This window comes from Triturus cristatus, chromosome 3_1, assembly GCF_964204655.1.
Source record: "Triturus cristatus chromosome 3_1, aTriCri1.1, whole genome shotgun sequence".
NCBI classification, from domain to species: domain Eukaryota; kingdom Metazoa; phylum Chordata; class Amphibia; order Caudata; family Salamandridae; genus Triturus; species Triturus cristatus.
The window spans coordinates 877599951-877614783 of NC_140583.1; the positions used below are offsets into that span (position 1 = coordinate 877599951).

At 43.8% G+C, this 14833-nt stretch overlaps 1 protein-coding gene across 2 annotated transcripts in view; it reads left to right on the forward strand.

The window, feature by feature from the left end:
* ABCB11 (ATP binding cassette subfamily B member 11) overlaps positions 1 to 14833 on the forward strand; it is a 431988-nt gene that overhangs the window by 391638 nt on the left and 25517 nt on the right. For both annotated transcript variants that reach the window (XM_085645365.1, XM_085645366.1), the window contains exon 27: positions 14142 to 14348. In XM_085645365.1, the coding sequence (XP_085501491.1) occupies positions 14142 to 14348 (207 nt within the window). The remainder of the gene's footprint in view (positions 1 to 14141; positions 14349 to 14833) is intronic.

Here is a 14833-nt window from a genome sequence, read left to right on the forward strand (position 1 = left end):
TAATGCAAGTCATGTGGGGCTGAGTATGTGTAAACCCCCTCTCCCACTATGCCTCATACGTCAAACATCAACTAGGTCTAACTCGATAATGATTTCATCTATCGCCCTTTCCACCAGGGATTTAATGTGGCTTGGGCCCCCTGAGCAATCTAGCGCCAGATTAAAGACACAGTTGAAGTCTCCTCCCATACCTGAGGCCCGGAAGCCAGACTGCGCATACGTCCAAGTAAAGCTGGATAGAACTGCGGGTTGTCACAATTTGGGCCATAGACATTGACTATAACGAAGTCCAGCCCCTTTCCCCTGCATCTGTAAATGGCATACCTGCCCTCTTCATCTGTCTTAATCGCCTCCAATGAGATGTTAGAGCATGGATTGACCCAGGTGAGTATACCCCGTGCATGAGTGGAAAACCCTGCAGCATGAAATTTACCCCGCAGATTTTTGCATGTAATCATCGGGCTGTCCACAGGCAAGTGGGACTCTTGTAGAAGAGCCACATCTATATTATGTCTAGTGAGGTGAGCAATAACCTTTCTGGTTTTCCTGAAATCATTCATGCCTCGAATAGTCAATGTTAACATGCGCAACCTATCCATCATAGCTTAAGCTAGGGGACAATTCCCTGTGGTAGATTCCCTGTGCTTTCCCCAGGGTATCTTCCAAATTATGGGTTGTTCCACTAGAATCGCTGTATATGTTGTGTACACTACAATAACATTGACATCATAAAAATAAAAAACAATAATAAATAAAAAAACAAGCAAAACCCAACTACCAATGCTCCCCTCCACCCACGCCATGCAGCCCCCAACTTAGCACAGTAGAATATCCCCCCTTCGCTACCCTATCCCACAAAAATTAGAGCAATAAGAACTTTGAGTGAGTAACACACAGGGGAAGATGTTACCTCCACTTGAGTAAGAGCACTTCAAGAACAGTTTTACTGCATTGCCATCCAAATGGATCTAGTGCATCCATAAAAACATAGAAACTATAGTCACTGAGTGGTAGCAGGACTAACAGCCTGATAATTATTTTAAACCAGTAATACATCTCACCCTCCCACCGGAGCAACATAACTGAAACTATACTTGCGATATGTAGAAGCATGGTAATCCTGAAGGAATGACAAGACCCGCAGGATACAGTCCATACGAAACCTACTACAAATGTTAGGGTGAGTCTAATGGCAGATCAGGTCCGTTTAGTTAAAAAAATAGCAGGTGAGTCCATTACGTATATTCTTCATCAATCTTGTTCATCCATTCCGCCACCAGCAGCCTCGTCCAGTCTGTCTGATTCTCTATTCTTTGCTACCTTGAGTCAGGCAGGGTATAACATGGTATAATCCATGCTTTGTTCATGCAAGCGTCTCTTCAAGGGTGCGAACTGTCGCTTGGTCTCCTGCACCCGCATTGTAAAATCAGGGAACAATTATATTTTGGAGCCCTCATATTGCAAGTCTTTCTGTTCTCTGGCCTGCTTCAGGGCAGCTTCCCTGTCCCTATAATTTAACAGTTTTGCTATCACCGAGTGCGGCGGGGCACCAGGGGGTGTTCTGGGACCAAGAGAGCGGTGAGCACGTTCCACCACAAAGATGTCCAAAAACAATTCCCGGCCAAGGAGAGTGAGCAAAAGATTTTCAATGAAGGCTCCATGTTCCCAATCGTAGTGGACTCTGGCAGGCCCGTGATGCGTAGATTACTTCTCCTGGATATACCCTTCCAAATCTTCAACTTTACCCTGGAGCGCCGCAATCAATCGTTTTCGCCATTTGCTTTTAAGTAGTCTCCACCTCAGTCTGTGCCTCTTCATTCTCCGACACCCTCAGTTTTGTCATGTCGAGCCTTTCAGAATGTTTGTCAATATGCTCTGACATTCTATCCATACGATACGCGAGTGTATCGATTTTCCCATCTATAGTCGCCAAACTTTTCTGCATTGCAGCTGGGATCTGTTTGATGTCCCCCTCAGTTTCTTCTGGCGCATCTGATTGCTCGTCGGAAGTTCGAGCGTCTCCATGGTCTCTAGCCCTCGATTTCCATTGTTCAAATTGTAATTTGGATTGCATCTTGTCGACTTTACCCATATTGGAGTCCGGTGGAAGACCAGGAGCCGCCAGATCTCTCTATCCTGTCCGTGCCTTGATTATGCGCAGTGTCGAGTGTGTCTCACCAAGCGCACACAGAAGTATGCCGCGTCACAAGCTTAAATAAGTGGCGTGATTTAGTGGGCGTCAGTATTTCCAAGAGATGGTATCACCATTGGCACAAGGTCTGGGGGGACCCCCAACATATGAGGCAATGAACAAGATGGCTATACCAGGTAATTGAAAAGACAAAATTGCGCTTTGGCTAGGTGTAATCGGGCCTAGATATAGCTGCCTCTGGTACCTCTGATTCTCACTGGTCTCAACCCCGACTCTCCACTCAGCTCGTTGGGTGCAAGACACTGCGCTGGTATTATCCCTGGAACTGGCGATATGGGATAATTACATGAATCCTTCAGCAGTCCTCACTTGCAAGCAGAGGCATCATTAGTCATATGCTCAGCATGGCACTCGAGAGGCAAGAGTCCACCACTCTAGGGCAAAGGGAGGGCCCCCCACTTGCATCGATGGGGATGTAAGCCAGGCTGCATGTGTGTCCTCTTCTCAGTGAGCTCCCCGGCCCCTGTATCTCACAGGTGAACTCCGATGCAGCTTGGAGTTATCGACAGGCTTCCACCATCAATTCTTGTGAATGGCACAAAGGGCAATGCGCGCAGTATCACACGTCGTGGAGTCATGAGAGGAGCTCCGGTGCAGCAGTTAGGGCCCAGGCAGACCGCTCACTTGCACTCAGTCACCGCGTCAGGGCTGACTCTGCAATAATTACTGTTGTGGCAACGGCAGCCCGTCTAGGCAGGGCAAGAAGCGTTCAGCAACCAAGCCGCTTACAGGCAGGTCTTCCACTTCAAATACTGCACACTGGGGCGTGGGTTGCCAGCATAGGTCGCAAACGCCTTCACCTGCAATATGTAAATAGGCGGCTTGGAGCACTGGTGATGAAAGTGCTTTGAGCCTACGGCCCACTCATGCTCGTCGCGGTGTTATGCAAAGGAACTCTGACACTGCAGATATGGCTCAGGTCGTCCACATGCACTCACCCGTCACTCTCAGCAGGGGCGACCCCGCATGAGGCTCTGATGTGATTGCTGCAGCCTGAGGGTCAGGCCGGCCACGCCAAATACTTCACGTCGAGGTGTAGACCGGTGGCACAGGCCGCAAACACTCTCTTCAGCGATATTTTACGTATACGGCTCGAATCACAGCAAATGAAAGCGCTTTAAATGCGCAACACGATCCACCCGAGTAAGGGTGAAATGACATCGCGGATAAATGTAGGATTTTCGTGGATGGCGAGCGGAGCACTCTCAGAGCGCGGCCATCTTAAGCTTTGGCAAACTCCGCCCCTTGGTGGTTGGCTGACTTATTGTGACACATAGAAATATGGCTGCATAGATCTTCCCTTCAGGATTTCATTTTAAATATCCCTAAGTTGTATAAAATATTATACTTGGATTGTGCAAACAGATTCAGGGTTGCGCTTACCATTATTTTCCATCAGTACATCTAAGCATCTAAGCATACCTTTGGTTCTGCTGGGGAAATTCAAACTTTTACCTTCTCCCCCTTCCCCCATGGTCTTACTAACCTCTGATTTTAGCTTTTAATTCACCAATCGCTGGTCCAGCCTGCAATTTACTTATTTGTGGCAACTTCGACGTTTTGCTAGACAACTCCTCTCTAATTGTTGCCAAATCTCTATTAGAATCTTGTGACTCCCTAGCGTGCCACCAACTTGTCACCTTTCCTGTTCACGAGATTTCAACCTCATTTTCACTTCCTCTACCCTGGTCACCCACATCAGCCATGCTTTTATGGGCTTGTTCACTTGAAGTAAATCGGGGGTTAGACCTAGTAACCCCACATCACAAGGGCTATGACCAATATGAACCAAAACAGGAGTTGAGATGCGGGAAAGGAAACATGCAAAGCAAGTTGTACAATGATTACCTTAATTAATCACTGGCTTAGATATGGTTGTTATGCAAATTCATTTTAACAGTTAGAGCTGTACTCATCCTTCCCTTTATCAAGAATAGATCTATTGCTGGAAGGTGTCACAAAATAAAACAAAAACTGGGGCAAGAGTATACATACAAATCACCACAAAAAAATTAAAAAACAATGGTCATTGAATTATACATGACACAAATATCTATACATTATTATCTATAAATTTTATCAACTTTTCTACTCCAATCTTTCAATAGATGTAGAGATGTTGGCTGTGCTATATATTAAATGCACAATCCTGCCTAAAGATAGTCTCTTATATGTACACATACGAGGAATGCGATAGTCCTCTTTCTTTCTCATAGTAGTGTGTACATTTATCTATAATGCAACTGGATTAAATTTGCAGCGACTTCTTGAATATGATGTCGACGCTTTTCGGCCTGTTGGATTCGGCCTCTTCAGGACAGCAGTAAGACGGCATACTAAAAGTTACTCCAGGGTTTGCTATACCACCAAGGACATATAGGAGCCACCATACGTAGTTTCCGTGGGCCTGGAAATATTTCCCAAAGCGATGGTTCCAAGGGCCTCTAATGATAACTTAGGGGTTGGATGTACAGCCAAGACAGTGTCATAGCCACTGGGCATAGTTTCCGTGACCTGGAAAGCAAAGCAATCATTCCGGGGACTCCGGATCGACTTCCGCGACGAAGGCAGGCGTAATGAGTAAAGCCTCACAGTCGGGCCAGGAAGTGAATTCTCTGCCTGTGGGCTGGTATAGCCATTTGGCTATGCCATTTGCCATTACACTTTCATCTTTATGAAGTCTGATAGGATGAATAGGACACCTGAACTCAATATTGATTAAGTAATAATTCCACGAGGGAACAGAAATCAAAATAATGTTTTTCTTCTTTGCAGTTGACTGGATAATCAAAATTATATAGGCTCGCAATTGGATTCAGCTGAAACTATATCCAATCACTGAACTCAAATACACAGAAAAACAATGTGAACAATGTTTATATTTTCAAGAATTGAAAGTCAATCAGATAATATGTTAGTCCTCATTCAATTTCTAAAAATATGAAGTCAAGCTATACAGTTGGTCCAGAAAAAAACACCAACAAAATAAAGGTTTTATGAAATAATTAGTGACTAAATATTGGAATGCAATGAGGCTATAATAATTGCTTTTTTGCTTTCGACTACCAGGATCGTCTTCCAACAGCAAAATATTTGATGCCTATAGGGTACCTTCTCTTCCACTATTAAGCTTCCACCACGCCAACTAACTCAGCTGACAGTGACATGTAGCATCTCGGAAGTTAGTACAAGAAGGAAAAGAGATGTGCTGAAGGTCACACAGCATCCACAAAGGTGGTTAGATAAGATGCCAGATTTGAGAGATTTAAACATGATGTAGATATGAGAATTGCTTGAGATCCAACTTAATTAATAATTATTCATGGGATACAGGTGTAACTCGGATATTTGTACAGAACAGTGTTTCCCATTTAGCAGATATTGTAAGTAACATATCTACTGAAAGGTGTCACTTACAAACCTTGTACAATTTGATTAGAGTCACAGTAAGTGTTAGACCTGACATACTTGAAGTGGGTTCACCCTAACTTTTTGGCATCAGACCTCCTGATTTTGCTGACTTTACTTTTGCTGGTGTTAGGACTCTGCACACTTTACCACTGCTAATCCGTTCTAAAATGCTTGCGATCTTTCCCTAAAACATGGTAACATTGGCTTATACTCTATTGGCATAGTTACTTTACTTCCCTAGTAAAGTGTACTACATTTGCCCAGGTCCTATAAGTTACATGCTACTAGTGGGCCTACAGCACTAATTCTGCCACCGACTTAAGTAGCCCTTTACACATGACCCAGGCCTGCCATTGCAGAGCCTGTGGGTGCAGTTTAACCTGCCATTTCAAAATCGCAAAATAAACCTTTTGCCAGCCTCTCACCTTCCTTTTTAATAAATACAAGTCACCCAAAGGGTAGGTCCTGGACAGCCCAATGAGCAGGGTTCAATGTATTTAAAATGTTGGATATGTACTTTTAAGTTTTACATGTCCTGAGAGTGAAAAACTCTTACATTAGTTTTTCACTACTGCCAGGCATATCTTTCCCATAGGATAGCATCAGAGTTGCCTTTTACATTTTATAAGTGTCATTTCCAAATGGGAAGAGATAACCAGTTCATGTTTGGAGTCTCTGGAATTCTAATTTAAAATCCTAACTTATGGTGAAAACAGATTTTAAATTACAATTCTGAAAATGCCACTTTTAGAAAGTTGGCATTTTCTTGCCTTAGCCATTTGGTGCCTGCAGCATGTCTCTGGGTCACACAACTGGGTGTGGGTGACAATGGACTTTGAGTATTCCTCCTAGACAGCCACATACAATGGGAGCTTAGGTGTGACAGGATAGGCCATCATTGACAGGATGGGAGGAAGGATCTGGGCACAGCCCCACTTACACTTCAATAGGGTGTGTCCTGTACAAAGGGCTGCATAACCCTGTAGTTCGTCTGAAGCCAGGGCAGGGAAGGCCGCTGGTCATCTGTGCACTTCAAAGGCATACCTCTAGAAGCGCCTCCCCACTTCAAAGGCACAACTGTGTATAAAAGAAGGACCTCAGACACCACCACTTCAGTACATTTCTGGACCTGTGGATACCCCATCGGAAAGATGGTCTGCGGTGCTGCTACAAGGACTGCCACTCTGCTGGACTGCTGCTCTGAAGGAACTGCTGCTCTGTTGTGGTGACCTGCTGCCTGCTGATCTCTTGCCTGGGGAAGAATAACTCAATCTGCAACTCCATCTTGAACCCAGGACCCCAGAGTGACTCAAACGGCTAGTCAGCTGGCCTTCTGATCAGTACCTCTGAAACGATAAAAAGCTCCCCAACAGTTCCTGGACCTGTCATACAGCAAGTTCCTAATCCCCAAGTGGTGCCTCTCAGGTCCTGGATCCTTGATGTGGCTCACAGGCTCTTTAACTCATGTTTTGGGCTCCTCAAGACTGTTCACACCAGAACCATGCAACTCACACTGTAAATCAGCATGAGCTGCCAGAAACCCACCTTCTTCACAGCAGCATCATCAGCCCACAGGGGACCACCAATGGGAAGCTCCAGCCCAGCGCTAGGCTACACCCAACTTGCTCTTCTCACCATGCCAAACACCAGATACCATCATGCGTGATTAGCCACATTCTACAAATTCACATAATATAACCACTTGCGATGCTCTCCTTCCTCCCTGTCACTCTCATCAACGCAAACAGGACTCTCGTCACAAAACTTGAGGAGGTAAAACTTCAGCTGAACTAATCTGGGACTGTATCTGACCCATGCTCATCGTGGTCGGCCTGAAAATTTGACTTTGACCGGGTCCAGCACGACCAGATAGTTGCTGTTGACGGTTTATGTTTTTAGGCGCTGTATTGCAGCTTATTCTTTAAAAATTCATAACTCCGGTTCTACTGACTGGATTTTTATTGTTTTGGTCTTCTTTTATGTATTAAATGATACTCTACTTTACAAACCTGGTGTAGGATCTATTTAAGTGGTGTTTCACTCTTTTTCCGTTTGAAGTGTTACACAAATACTTCACACATTGCCACTAAGTTAAGCCTAACTGCTCTGTGCCAAGCTATCCGGGGGTTGAGCCTATGTTAATTTGGGGTTTGCTCGTGCATTATCCTGACTAGGATTGTGGTTGCTGCTTGACCAGGGCTCACACACCAGTCAGCCAGTAACCCAATTTCTAACAGTAAGCTGTTTGGTCACCCAAGGCATAATATAAGCAATCATGTTGTTGGATTTCTCTCTGTGGCTATTCACATTACAGAATGTGAGTGAGTGTATTTGAACCAATATTTAATAAAATAAATGACATATCTGAGCTTCACTGTAAATAATTGTCAGGATACAGATCAATTTCTTCATTTGCAATGAAGATGCGGGGAGTGGTTATGATTTTCATGAAGGTAATACATGAGGATGGATATCACATTCTACTCATCGAAGGATGTTAAACTAAAAATGACAAGTAGGCCAGCAGGATTGGACTGGCCCACAAGACAATCTGGCAGTGAAAATGGGCTGGTTTGCCAGGTCAGTGTGTGGAGAATTCTTTGCCTGTTTGTCGCCCTGTTTTATGGTCTGCTGAGCTGAATTTTACTGTTGAGATTCCTAATATTTAAAAAAAAAACATTGCCCGCAGAAAGCACAAATCCAGGCCCTCTTCCATAACTTGCTAAACAATTGTACAGTGCATCTTTACAAATTTAAAACTGCCTCACTTTGCAAACATGGGCCATTTTTTTAGCTATCTAATTTACTAATGAAGCCATTTTTATTTTGTTGCCCAGCTTATTTTCAGTCGCAGTCTCACCCTGTAGGCCAGCCTCTATCCTACTCTATTGCAGAACCTCGGCCTAACAATTACTCTCCCTTTGCCCAGGGATCATGCCTGATCAGCGCCCCCCTTAGAATACACTGGGTTAATGGAATAATATAATGTTGTGGTAGATTATACACTTCTCTAAAGTCATAATTTTATGAAGGTCCGCACACCTCCTTGCAAAAACAACAGTTGATGGACAGAATGCAGAACAATGTCATACATTCACCCCAGTACAGAGATCTGGGCCTTAATCCATCGTTTTTTTGCGCACCATGACGTTCCAGTTTGAACCCAGCTATATGCAAATCAGTCTTGACCCTGTGCCTCATGGGAACAGTCCAGCCCGAACTGCCAAGCCAGGTCCTCCCTGGACTGGAAACAAGCATCCTAGGACTGGTTTCGGGGTTTCACACCTCTTCAGCCAGGATAGCTTGATTCCAGTGGCATGGAGAGCACGGGACCCACGTCTGGGCATACCCATCCCACTCGGGGTGACAAATGCAAAAACAACAGTTGATGGACAGAATGCAGAACAATGTCATACATTCACCCCAGTACAGAGATCTGGGCCTTAATCCATCGTTTTTTTGCTCCACATGCCATTCCAGTTTGAACCCAGCTATATGCAAATCAGTCTTGACCCTGTGCCTCATGGGAACAGTCCATCCCGAACTGCCAAGCCCGGTCCTCCCTGGACTGGAAACAAGCATCCTAGGACCGGTTTCGGGGATTCCCCCCTCTTCAGCCAGGATAGCTTGATTCCAGTGGCATGGAGAGCACAGGACCCACGTCTGGGCATACCCATCCCACTTGGGGTGACAAATGCAAAAATAACAGTTGATGGACAGAATGCAGAACAATGTCATACATTCACCCCAGTACAGTGATCTGACACCAGCATTTTGTGCAAGTCTACACCTCAGCCTGTTTATACATGCTGGTGGAATCCATCGCCTGATTTTTGTTATATCACACATTTGGGGGTTATGTGTGGTGTGTGACTCTTCTTTAGGGAAGCATTAATTGAGAACATTATTTATAGGTCTTCCCTTTCTCACAATAACTTACTTCACTAAAATATTTGTTGTGATTTGACACACAGCACTTGGTTGAAAAGACATCATCCTATCCAATTTACCTGAGATCATATTCCTGAAAAACTGCATACAATTAAGGATTGCTCTTGCATAAGTGGTTGACTTGGGGGCAACACTGTCTCATGATTCCTTTGTGGTGAACAGTCAGTGCACCTCTGGACAGCCAAGTTGAACCTGCGTCTGAGCGGAGGGGGTTAATAATAAAAAAAACATAATATGTACCTTGAGCTGCGGGCTGCCTAGCGCCTCAGTGTTCCTCTGCTTCCTAGTCCGAGCAGACACTAGTACAGCATCAGAGACTCCATGTGCAATCCCCATGCTGCTCTCATGCTCTTACCAAACATGAGAGCAGCGCTTGGATTGGCCTGACTGGGCTGGTTTAACGCTCACTCAGGCACAGGGATTCTGTGTTGTTTCTCCAACCCGGCTATGCAATACAGCTGGGTTGGGGAAATCTAACTGCCATGTCTGTTTGATTGGCCTAAGACGGCCAGCCAAACAGACATGCGCACTTGGAAGTGCACATACCACTCCATTCCTCCTCCCTCCCATGGCCCAGCCCCTCCCTACACAAGCTGGCTCAGCCAGCAGCTGAAAAATAAAGCAATATTGAAATATTGTTTTATTTTTAAGCTGCTGGCTCTTAGCGAGTAGGGCGACGCTCCTCCGCCATTGCAGAGGAGCAGCTGCTGGCTGTTTCTAGAGCATATAGCCTGAGAGCTCTGTGAAAGGCTAACTATTCCATTAAACCTAACCCAGCTCTCCGGGGCACTCAACACCAACCAGGGACCTAACTATGCTTCTGTGCATCTTGTTCAGAAATTACCTTAGCTAATGGACTAAATCAGAACTGGTCAGGTTTCTAAACAATAGTGTTCTTAAACAAGTAATTCTTAGAATTTTAAAGGAATTTTTGATCTAATGAGATGCTGGAAACAATCGGAGTTAATGATTCGATGTGATGATGAAGAGCAGGAGTCAACTCAACTCAAATCTCGGCAACAACGCTCAACATCCTATGATTCTGTGCAAATGACTTAATCTTCCCGTGCCAAACAAAAATGAATGTGTTCATCTGTAACAAAACGGGGGCTAATGTAAAGCGCTATGATACCTGATATCTTCGGGTCTAGTTCGCGCTATATAAAACTCTAAAGAAAAACTTTAATGAACATTACCAGGAAGTAATGAAACCATTCTTGTCCATATTATTCCAACAATTCTTACCTGTGCCTTAACTCTCTATAAGGTGTTACGTATAACCATGGAAGGGCCTTTCACTTGGTTCAGTATTATGAGGTGCTTAAAAATGTAATGGACGCAGGTGTTGGACAGGATATCAATAAATACTTGAGGTGTAAGTAGTAGGATTCAGTTCCTGAAGGCCCTAGTCCTAAAGAAGGTTTGGGCACAATATTCAAGAGACATGTACCTACTTTTCGACTTGGATAGAAGAATCAGGCTTGCTTCAGTGATCTGCAGGTAGAAAACATAGAAGCCGAACACAGCTGCTTTCAGGAGTACTGTGATGGCCATGCATAGTATTTTCATTAATGATAACAGTATTAGGCTGAATAGATTGTCCAGACTTCTGACAGTGCTCTTGAAAGCAACTTTCCAGCAAGAAAGCCTGTGTGCAGCACCTGTCTGCGGGGTTCCTCCTAGAGCTTTATCAGGCATGCGTCATACACAAACTCCCCTAGTGGGAAACTTTGGGCCTTATTTATGAGGCCCTTATGCCACCGTTGCATCACTTTTTATGACACTGTGGCGGCATAAAAAAAGCACCACACGGCGCCATATTTACAAAGTGACATATCTAGGCAGATGCGTCTCTTTGTACACCCCTGCGCTACATTATACCTGTATCAGGTATAATATATAGAGGCTGGGCTTTCCGGCACAAAGAAGGCTTGTAGAAGTGTTGCAGTGAAATCTATGAGATTTAATTGCGACACTTCTACGACCACACTACGTTAAATCCTTATGCCTGCTTGAAGCAGGCATTAAGGGGTGATCAAGGCCTTTTCCCATGGAGCTTGCCCCATGTGAAATAACACATTGCTGGAGTTGCGTCTTCTTTCCAGACACACTTGAGCAATGCGCCATTTTTGCACCAACACTTAAGTCCTGATTCCTGACGTATTTGTCAATCCTTACGACATGGAGCACCGTACACTAAATACAGCAAAAATAATGGGCAACCCAAACAACCCTGGTGGGCTTTAGTAATAAAGTTAGAAGGTAAACGTGCCTACCAGGGATTCATTCAAAAAACTGTAATTCAAGATAACTTTGTCTTAGATAGGGTGACATCTAATGACACCAAGTACAAGAAAAAAAAAAAGAATCAATAAGAAAATCAATTTCAACGGCCAGGTGTATCAAAGATGACTGATTTTATATTCCAAAAAACAAACACATAGGGGTACAGAAATAACATCAATCAAATCATAAAATACATTGACAACAGAAAACACATATATTAAACATGCAAAAAAAAATATATATATCCTGGTTCTCAATGTATAAAGACCATCTTCAATCAATTAGAAAATGAGTCTGTCCTATACATAGGAATCAGAACTCAAATCAAGTCAAATAACAGAAACTACATAAAGAAGAATGGGTTAGGCGTCGATGTTTCAGTCTATATGCGTCGAATCAGTGAGACCATCTTCAGGACAAAGGGAGGATCATATAACATTTCTTGATCCCTTGATAGAATAATTTTTAGAGAAAAACTTGAATTCTCAGGAAAGAGATCCTTGGATTTGTTGATTTAAATGAATGATGCAAATCAAATACCCTTTCAAGGTAAGAAAGAAGAATAAGTTTCCTATTTTAAGAACGCCACAGCATCCATTATATGATCGGGGTTTGACATCCAAACAAATTGGAGAAACGTACAGTAAATACGGCACATCCATTGTGTCGCAAGGAGGGCGCACTGAAAAGTGTTGCATTGCTGTTTTACAGCAGCGATGCAACACTTTTCATAAATGAGGCTCTTGCTTGTTTGCACTGGTAGGGCCCGAACAGTGTAACTGTTAAGCTTATTACAGTTGTCAGCTCCAGACAGTGCTGCATGTTGCAAGAACTCATAGTTGTCTGCATTCCTCCCTCGGTGAACAAGGATATATTGTGCCGCTGGGTATTCTGTCTGTATTTTTTACCTTTTTTAACTCATGGCAGGTGGAAAGGGGTGTTTACTCAGCCACAGGAACCAAAGCAACATCCTAGTAAAGAATCCCCCACCTGGGCGAAACCAGCCTTGGGTTGCTTGTGTTCCAGGTCTGGCCTGGCAGTTTGGTCTGGACTATTCCTATTGGGCGAGGATCGCGACTAATTTTCATATGGCTTGGTCCAAAGTGAGGTGGCATGCTGTCCAAAATAAGAATGGATTTGGATGCGCCCAGAGCAATTACCTATGGCTGAGATTAATTCAAGCATTCCACCCATTAGGATTTTTGTATACATCATCCCTAGCGCTGGCCCTCTAGCAATGCTGGCTTGCGCAGAGCACAACTTCACACCAAATAGGATTTTTACTTGAAGCTTCCCTTTCCAGGACTATTCATACTTTAAGGCAAACTCAAAAAAGATCCCACGTATTTGATGTGTGCTGAATACTTCAGCACACGTAATACGTCGCATTTATTTTTAGAAATGAACACATTTCAGATGTTTGTGCCTGCTTCTAGTAGACATTCATTGAAGTTTGGTTTGGCTATTTAGATAGGCTTATTGGGCATTGAATCAAAACCTATGGTGTTTTGTCTGGTCTGCCCCAGTAACGCTACTTGTTACAAAGTGGCAGAAAGGGTATTAAAGGGGTTTATAGCACTGAGAAAAGTGCATATTTATAGCGCGAGACATCTTTTGCCTGGATAGTAAATACGTTGTTTCCTGCCAGCACAAAGCCTTAATAAATCTGGGCTGCATTGTTAAAAGTGTATGGTCTGGAGATCATTTTGTACAGCAAGGAAAATGGTTTCACATGAGGGGAGTTTCTATTGGCAATAATTCATTGATAGTTAAACAGCTGCGTAGAGACTGAGGGGCATATTTACAAGGGAATGGCGGAGTGTGGCGTTAAGTACAAAATGCTAATGGCACGTCTGCTATTCCGAAAACAGAGGTATGAGCTGTCTGTACAAAGATACTGCACAACCCAGTGTTTTCCCTAGCGCTGGCGCTAAATTAAGCTGCCTAGCGCCAACGCAGGCACCTGCGTTAATGGAATGATTGTTTATGTGCAGGAAGGTATCAAACAATCACAAATGGCAATTTGAAACTTCTATGTGTGCTGCCTTGTGCCGAACACAAAGAAGTTGCAAATAGTCATTGTTTTAATGATTGTTTATGTGCAGGAAGGGACACCAAGGAGGCTAATGCCAGGCGCCGCCACTTCCTTGTAAATATGCCCCACTGTCTCCTTGCCCTAGAAAGTGATTTCAATTTCTGTGAATTTAAAGTCGTCAGGCATCTTTATGGACTTTTTCAACTTGGTAATAATGCCGTATTTTTGCTCTTTTTCCCTTGCCAGCTAATCGATGGGCACAACACAAAGAATGTGAACGTCAAGTTTCTTCGATCTAAAATCGGAATTGTGTCTCAGGAGCCGGTGCTGTTCGATTGCAGCATCCTAGACAATATTAAGTATGGGGATAACACCAAGGACATCTCCATGGAGAAAGTAACTGAAGCGTCAAAGAAGGCCCAGCTCCACGACTTTGTAATGTCTCTTCCTGAGGTGAGCAGATCTTCTTGTAAGTTGCTGACAAGAGCTGGTGCTAAATTGAAGGGCAGATTGGGTTGGTGCCTTATAACCGAAGGGAGCCGAGGCACCGACTATATGAAAAAGACCATGGGGTCTCTAGAGATGAAAAAAATGGTAAACTAGAACCGGACAAAAACAAATGTTATGAGGACTTTATCTGTTTGATAGTCGCAGCGTTTTAAGGTCCGTTTCTAGTTTACCTAATCCTTAAAAAACACTTCTAAGTCCCATTGCTATTTTGCATCTGTTCACATGATGTAAATTACCTTTTCGTTCCGTTGTTGCTTATGGCAGTATGCAAGTGACATCATGGCGCATGACATCACAGTGCCTGACATCACGGTGCGTGACATCATATGTGGCATGGAAGGAAGTGGCTTCAGAACCCATGATCTCACATAAAGTGACTTCACAGGAAGTAACATTAGATCTTAAGACCTCACAAATATGTTTAGCAG